The following is an 8361-nucleotide window of genomic DNA, read 5'->3' as shown; positions in this document are numbered from 1 at the left end:
TGGCAGCATCGATGGACTGAAGTGTGGCAACAGTAGTGAGGTTGGACCAGGATTGGTCAGTGTTTCGTTCTGCTGCGCATAAGGTCACTATGGGCAGTGCTTCATTCTGTTGTATATAGGGTTGCTGTGGATGGGAACCAATCTGACAGCACTTAACAACAACAATAACAACAAGCATGCAAATCATTGTAGAGCTATTGTGTAACTTGAAATAAATATGGATTAATTATAACAGAAAAGTCTTGATTGCTTAGTTTAGGCTAGTGACTGTTGAATTTCTTTCCTTTAAAATTGTTTATTATTTACTCCTTTAATTATATACTCGCATTTACATAGCAAATTTACCTGGGTAAAATTGCATAAGAATCACAGAGAGAACAGAAAACATTTGAAGTGTTAACTGAAAAATATTTCTTACAAGGAGAATAGTTAGATAACTATTTCTTTCTTTGTCACATATGAAATATTTTATCAAGAGTTCACATTTGATTGTCCTAGTCATTGCTTCAATGCGTAAGTTCCAAAGACCACATTTAAGAGAAACCAACTGGTACTTGTAAATTTGCTAATTCTTGAGTAGTGACTGACTTTAAGTTGTGACTATAGGGAATAACCAGCATTGCCTCAGCTGTCCCTCATGCCTATGAGTCAACCCACAAGCTCCCAAAACATACCTATTCTGAGGCCAAATTAGACCATAGTGTACAATATATGTCAGGGACAAGAAAAGCAGCAGAACAAATGAAGAGATGCCAGGGTGATGACGTTTGAGACCATTTGAAAGAAAGAACTGTCATGTGGCCACTTAACTTCAATAGTGAAGGCTCCAAGAAAACATTTCATTATCAACAGAATTTTATAGCCACAATCATAAAACCAGGTATAGAAAATACATCTGCTATAATTTTTATCCTAAATAATTGAATCAAATACAAGGTCTTATAGCCACATCAGGGAGCAGATTTTATTATGAAGATGTACAGGTATTATGTATTTGATTTATGAGAGGGGAAGAGGGATGGGTTGATGGTTGAACAGTTGAACAGTAGGGACAAAGTACCCCTTGGCTAGGTTTTAGGATTATCGGGAACAGGGAGACAAAGAAATGGCCAGGACCAGGAAATAGACTTAGCTGCCATGATAAATCCTACAGGTGACCAAAATGCACAACAGATCACAGTTGAAAACGATGGCTAAAATTCAAAGTCCAAACAGGCAGAACATTTAATTAACCAGACCTGAAAGTTTGCATAGAACCATAGTCAAGGCACTTGAAAGAGTCAAGGCACTTGAAAGAATATTGAGAAAAGAATCTTGGGATGAAGGTGAAGGGGGTAACTGAGATACACAGGGTGGACTATTCTATTCCTCTATTTTAGGAAGGCTTCTTAGAATCTTCAAAGAGAGCTTATTTATTAAGAACCTCTTTCTGTGGGGCAAGAAGCAGCAGCTGCTGGTGATTTCAAGCGTAGTGGTTACGAATCGGGCTGCGAACCTTAAGGTCAGCGGTTCGAAACTACCAGCCGCTCCGCGGGAGAAAGATGAGGCTTTCTACTCCCGTAAAGATTTACACCCTTGGAAACCCTGTACAGGGTCGCTATGGGTCGGACCCGACTCGATGGCACTTAACAACAACAACAACAGCAGTTATCAAAGTTATGAGTACAGACTCCAGAAATTCTACTCCTCTTTCCTCTTTTCCTATTATGCCTGAGTGAATGGTCCATGTCCTGGACACAGGCGTGATACTACTTCAAATCTCCCCTTCCTCATTTGTGTAGAGACCCGGTCATATCCAAGGTGTACATTCATCCCAGAAAGTGATTTCAGGATTGGTGTTCGGGGCCCACCTTCTCATTCCTTTGTTCTATCTTAAGACTGCCTGTCCTTTTCTTCTGAGTTGCATTACCCTCAATAATTTCAAGATATTTAGAAATTTTAAAAGGAAGCCTCATTGAGATTCCAATGTGAAACTGCCTTTTAAGTGATGAGTGGTGAATTCAAAATGACCTTATTATACCTCTTTCCATAAAAAGCAGCAGCAGTAGTGACAAGAACTGCTTTAACTCTGATAGGAGATTATCCTGTGTGAAGATTTATTTTTCTTAGGCTACAGTTCAAATAATAATTAAGGTAATAATAATGATAATTTACCCAGAGTAATATTGCATAGTTTTAAAAAATACTTAATATATGTTGCCATATTTAATTGTCATAAAAATCATAATAGGGTAGTATATTATTCAGTTTTTCAGAATACAAGAAAGACCCAAGACCCTACAGTCTTACTCATTGCACCACATTGTCTACTCATGTTTTAGGCTCTGGTAATTAAGAATTACCATGCTTTATCACACATTGCCTATTATTTCTCAATCCTGATCCACTGACTAGACTGCTATCTCAATCTAAATGTGCTTTAATTCTTTGACTTCTTTGAGACATCATACTCAGTCTTAAACTTTTTGCTCAACTATCTTCAATATAGAGTCTTGGTGTGGTTCTGTAGTGTAAGCACTAGACTGCTAATCACAATGTCAGTGGTTCAAACCCACCAGTCACTCCTCGGAAGCTCTATACAGGATCACTATGAATCGGAACTAATTTGATAGCATTTAACAACCACCACCTTCAATATGATGATGTTACTGAGGTGCTAAGTTACACTTAGAGTTTCCATTATAGTTAATCACACTTTGATATAATTGCTTGTTTTTATTTTCATATTCTTTGTACTATGGTTTAAAAACACAGTCATTGTATCTTACCTATATGTTCAGAGAGATTGCCACAAAACCTGCCCGTTATTTTTGTTTGATTCTAATATCAAATGAGAATAAATATAAAATGAAAATTGTTTGGGGGACAATAGAACTTTATTTGCCATGTTTTTCGGTTTCATTATTAGGGACAAAACTTTTAAAATGGCCTTGAGGAACCACAGTACCATCAATGAATTTATCCTTCTGGGGCTGTCTGCTGACCCCAAGGTCCAGGTTCTGCTCTTTGTGGTCTTCTTGGGGATTTACCTCCTGACGATTATGGGGAACCTGATGCTGCTGCTGGTCATTAGGACTGACTCTCACCTCCACACACCCATGTACTTCTTCTTGAGTCACCTCTCTTTCATTGATCTCTGTTTCTCTTCAGTCACTGTACCTAAGATGTTGGAGAACCTCCTGTCTCAGAAGAAAACTATTTCAGTAAGGGGCTGCCTGGCTCAGATATTCTCTATAATTACCACTGGAGGAACTGAAGCCTGCTTGCTCTCAGTGATGGCCTATGACCGCTATGCTGCCATCTGCTACCCGCTGCTCTATGGCCAGGTGATGAATAAACGGTGGTGTGTGCAGCTTGTGTGGGCCTCATGGGGCCTGGGCTTTCTGGATGCACTCATCAATGTCATCCTGGCAACGAAAATGGATTTCTGTGATGCTTATATCATCCCGCACTACAGCTGTGAGTTGCCCTCTATCTTCTCTCTGTCTTGCTCTGATGTCTCCACCAACTTCATCGTCATGCTCTGCTCCCTTATCCCACATGGAATTATAACTTCCCTTTCAATCTTCTTTTCCTATGTCTTTATCATCTTCACCATCCTTAGCATCACTTCTACCTCCAGCAGAAGTAACGCCTTCTCCACCTGCTCCTCCCACCTCACTGCAGTGATCTTCTTCTACGGGTCAGCTTTTCTCCGCTATCTCGTGCCAACATCAGACTCACCACTGGAGTTGATCTACTCTGTGTTGTACAGCGTGATCACTCCCATGCTGAATCCCCTCATCTACAGCCTGAAGAACAAAGAGGTAAAGGCAGTTGTGAGAAGAACAATAAGAAAGTATTTACAATGTTTTCAGTGGCAGAATAAAGAGAGAGGATAATGGGGAATTCAGATAGAAATACTTGTAGAGAGACATTAAGGAGAACTTCATAACTGCACATTACATTAAGTTATGTAAGATAAAACTGAAATACCTAAGCCACATTGACCTATTGTGGTGTGGATCATTTAGTTAAATTACATTCAGAGGCACTATAATAGATATTCATATCAAGTAATAAAATTTTGTTCTGAACATATTCACCAATAATTTTCTTGTATGTGTATGTTGTGTATTTGTGCATGTTCGCGTGTGTCTGTGAAGGCTATTGGTGTTGTTGTTAAGTGCCGTTGATTTGGTTCTGACTCACAGACCCTATAACAGGGTTTCCAAGGAGTGGTTGCTGAACTTGAACCGACAATTCTATGGTTCAAACCAACATTACAGTCTAGCACATTAACCCACAGTGCTCGTCTGGTGTAAGTGATTTTTATAATTTTTTTATAGTTAAGTTTGGGAAAGGTGCTAAAAGCTGTAGTTTTTCTAAATAGAAAAGTGCCTGAATCTTTGGAGGAGGGACGTTCATGATGAGTTCATGGGGGCATAGAGTAATGAGTTCTGGCTATAATTGTAAGAAGAGAAATGAAAAAAGATTGAAAAATTTCCAAATGTTTGCTACTATATGGAGCTTAATTTGGGAGCTAAGGCCTGTGCAGAAATTCATCCTAACATGGATTTGGCTGTACTCAATTCCCTGAATTTTGTGTGTGTGTGTGTTTTACATTTTCTTGTGAATTGGAGAAAGTGTTAAGAGCATATCAGTTTTCCATGCAATTCACACACATTTTGTTTCATGTCAAAGTAACATCATTTATCCCACTTCCTCCCTGTCTTTCATGCTCTGTTTCTCTTTCTTTTATAGCCTTTCTGAACATTGTCTTTGGGTACATGGTTGACTATTATAAGTTTTGCTAACTTCACTAGAGTTATTGTTTTTCTTATGAAAACTTTTTAGATGTAACCAAACATATTTAAGGAGCGAGTCACTGAGCCTGGGGGCTCAGGATTGTGGTCTCAGGGAACATGTAGATCAATTGGTATAACATAATTCACAAAGACAATGTTCTACATAATTCTTTGGTGAGTAGTGACTAGGGTCTTAAAAGCTTGTGAGAGGCCATTTAAGGAGCAACTATTGATTTATCCCTGTCCAGAAGAAAGAAGAGTAATGAAAATCGATGACATAGGAAAACAATTAGTCCAATGGACTAATAGACCATGCAAACATCAGCTTCTATGACCCTGACACCGGAAGAACTAGATCATGCCCAGCTACCACTACCAACTGTTCTGAAAGGCATCACATTAGAAGATCCTGAGTTGATATGTGAAAAATCTGAGAAAAAATTTGGAACAAAACTCAAAATCTTACAAAAGGCCAGGTTTACCGATCAGATAGAAGCTGATAGAACCCCTGAGACTATGGCCCTTAGTCACCCTTTAGGTCTGGAAAAGAACTCACCCTGTGATTCAATTTTTAGTCAAACAATATCATACCGTTTCCCAGTTTTAAGTGAGTCCACAGTCTCAGGAAGAAGGACACTTAGTAAAACAGCACAGAAAAGAACAGAACTATCAGGGCAATGCAGAATCTGAGTTGTTGTTAGGTGCCATCGAATCAGTACCGCCCCATAGCGACCCTATGCACAACAGAACAAAACACTGCCTGATCCTGGTGCAACTTCACAATTGTTGCCACATTTGAGCCCATTGATGCTGCCACTTTGCCAATCCATCTCACTGGGGTTCTTCCTCTTTTTCTCTGACAGTCCACTCTACCAAACATGATATCCTTCTCCAGTGACTGGTCCTTCCTGACAATATGCCCAAAGTATGAGAGACGAAGTTTGGCCACCCTGGCCTCCAAGGAGCACTCTGGTTGCACTTCTTCCAACACAGATCTATTTGTTTTATTTGGCAGCCCATGGTACTTTCAATATTCTCCTCCAACACCATAACTCAAAGGCATCAATTCTTCTATGGTCTTCCTTATTCACTGTCCAGCTTTTGCATGCATATGAGGATATTGAAAATACCATGGCTTGGGTCAAGCACATCTTAGTCCTCAAGGTGATGTCTTTGCTCTTCAACACTTTAAAAAGGTCTTGTACAGCAGATTTGCCTAATGCAATACATCGTTTGATTTCTTGGCTGCTGTTTCCATGAGTGTTGATAGTTGATCCAACAAGAATGAAGTCCTTGACAACTTCACTCTTTTCTCCATTGATAAAAATGTTGTTTATTGGTCCAGTGGTAAGGATTTTTGTTTTCTTTACCCTGAGATGCAATCCATACCAAAAGCTATGGTCTTTGCTCTTCATCAGTAAGTATGAGTAGATCTCAGGTAATCACTGGTTGTGGTGGTGGTGGTGTGCTGTGGAGTTGGTTTCGACTCATAGCGACCCTGTATAGGGGTTCTGAGGCTATAAATCTTTATGGAAGAAGAAGCCTCATCTTTCTCCTATGGAACCACTATTAAGTTTCAAACTGCTGACCCAGTGATTATCTGGGTTTGAAATTGAAGGTCTAAGTTCTTTTCAGAACTCTTTCAATAAGGCTCAAAGGTGAGACTTTGGAATGAAAGAATTGCACGGGTCTGGTCCCAATATAAGCATACAGAGGTCAGGTTTGGAGCAGAGTTTTAAAATAGGATATGCCTGATGCTCTCTGCCTTTCCTTTGTGAATTCTTCCCTCCCAAGTGCTCAGGATCACACTATTTCCTTGAAGGAGTCTTGCATTTCCTAAGGTGTCCAAACCAAAAAACGAAACCCATTCTTACTAAGTCTATTCTGACCAATAGCGACCCCATAGGACACAGTAGAACTTCCCCATAGGGTTTCCAATGCTGTAATATTTATGGAAGCACACTATCGTATTTTTCTCCTGTGGAGCAGTTTGTGGGTATACACTGCTGTCTTTCAGTTAACAGTGGAGTACTTTAATGACCAGAACTCCTTTCTTAGGTGTCCAGTTGCCCAATAACAATTTGCTGAAACGGAATTTTTCTAAATATTCTTTATCCTACGAGTCGGGCTGCTAATTTCAAGGTCATCATTTAAAAACTACCAGTGGTTCCTTGGGAGAAAGATGAGGCTTTCTGCTCCTGTAAAGATTCATAACCTCAGAACCCTATACAGGGTCACTGTGAATCAGAACAGACTCCACAGCACATAACCACCACAAAACATTTCCAAATTTCACATAGGAGAGAAACATTTGACCTCTTCTATGCTTTTGGCATGTTTTTCTCTTACCTTTAGAGATTTGATAGGTGATTGATTCAAAAGCATTTTGTCTTGAAATCATAATTTTAAAATGCTAATCAGTAGGCTATCTTTAACATAGGATTCAGTATTCATATATTTTTCTAAAAATTGTTACTTCCTTTTTTGCTACTTCTATTCATATTTGTAAATACATAACTATGTAACAACTATGGATCATTTAATACCTGCTCAATATTCACTTTTGAAAATTAAGGTTTTGCTCTGTTGATAGTATGGCATGATTACAACACAATATAATATGGGATTTGTTGTCCCCCTGCAGTTGCCTTTTCACTAGATTCAAAATGAAAAGTTAATGTTAACCATGATTTTCCAATTTTAAAGAAATTGAATTAAATTATGAAAATTTTATAGAGAAATGATATATTGATTTTCCCTGCTTTTCTTGCATTTCTGAGTAATTTTCTCATTATCTCCTTTACTTGACATGAGGGCTAGACCTTCAAGTCTCCCTCTTTTCCTCCTAAACCAAAACCAAACTCACTGTGTACAAGTTGGTTCTGGCTTCTAGTGACCCTATGTTGTTATTAAGTGCTGTTGAGTCAGTTTCTACTCATAGTGATCCTGTATAGTGTTTCATAGGAGCAGTTGGTGAGTTTGAATCACCAACCTTGCAGTTTTACATGCAGATTTTTTAGTTATATTGTTAGGATATTATCTCACCCTGGCCTTAATGGTGGTGGTGGTGGTTATGTGCCGTGGAGTTGTTCTGACAAATAGTGACCCTATATAGGATTTCTGAGGCTGTAAATCTTTATGGGAACAGAAAGCCTTGTCTTTCACCCATAGAGGGGCTTATAGCTTTGACTGCTGACCTTTTGGTTAACAGCCCAACTCATAACCCATTATGTGACAGAGTTTCTTCTGTATTTAATAGAAAAGTAAAAAAAACCAAAAAACCCCCACACCAAACCAAGTAGAAAACAAATGCTGGCAAGGGTATGGAGATCCTGGAATCCTCATACGCTACTGCTGTTGTTATTGTTAAGTGCTGCAGAATTAGTTCTGATTCAGCATTTTTAAGGAGTGGCTCGTGAGTTTTAACCACTGACCTTTTGGTTCAAACTGACCTTGAGGTTTAGTACTTATCCTACAGCACCATACCAGGACTCCTACACTGCTGGTGGGATTATAAAATGGTCCTTTCCTTAAAAACTTGGAAATAGAAATATCATCTGATCCAGCAATCCCA

The 8361-nt window shown here is 39.0% G+C and overlaps 1 protein-coding gene across 1 annotated transcript; it reads left to right on the top strand.

The window, feature by feature from the left end:
• Positions 1-2924: 2924 nt before the first annotated feature.
• On the top strand, positions 2925-3881 carry LOC102821802 (olfactory receptor 8S1-like). Its single transcript, XM_006877724.1, has one exon. The coding sequence runs from the start codon at positions 2925-2927 to the stop codon at positions 3879-3881; it is 957 nt and encodes a 318-aa protein (XP_006877786.1).
• Positions 3882-8361: the final 4480 nt, after the last annotated feature.

This window comes from Chrysochloris asiatica, unplaced genomic scaffold (genome assembly GCF_000296735.1).
Source record: "Chrysochloris asiatica unplaced genomic scaffold, ChrAsi1.0 scaffold00568, whole genome shotgun sequence".
NCBI lineage: Eukaryota > Metazoa > Chordata > Mammalia > Afrosoricida > Chrysochloridae > Chrysochloris > Chrysochloris asiatica.
The sequence above is the reverse complement of the archived record's forward strand: the minus strand, read 5'-3'. Positions and strand labels throughout refer to the sequence as shown.

Bases quoted from the DNA above. Each gene is read 5' to 3' on its own strand.
- LOC102821802 (XM_006877724.1), top strand. From the start codon at position 2,925: ATGGCCTTGAGGAACCACAGTACCATCAATGAATTTATCCTTCTGGGG.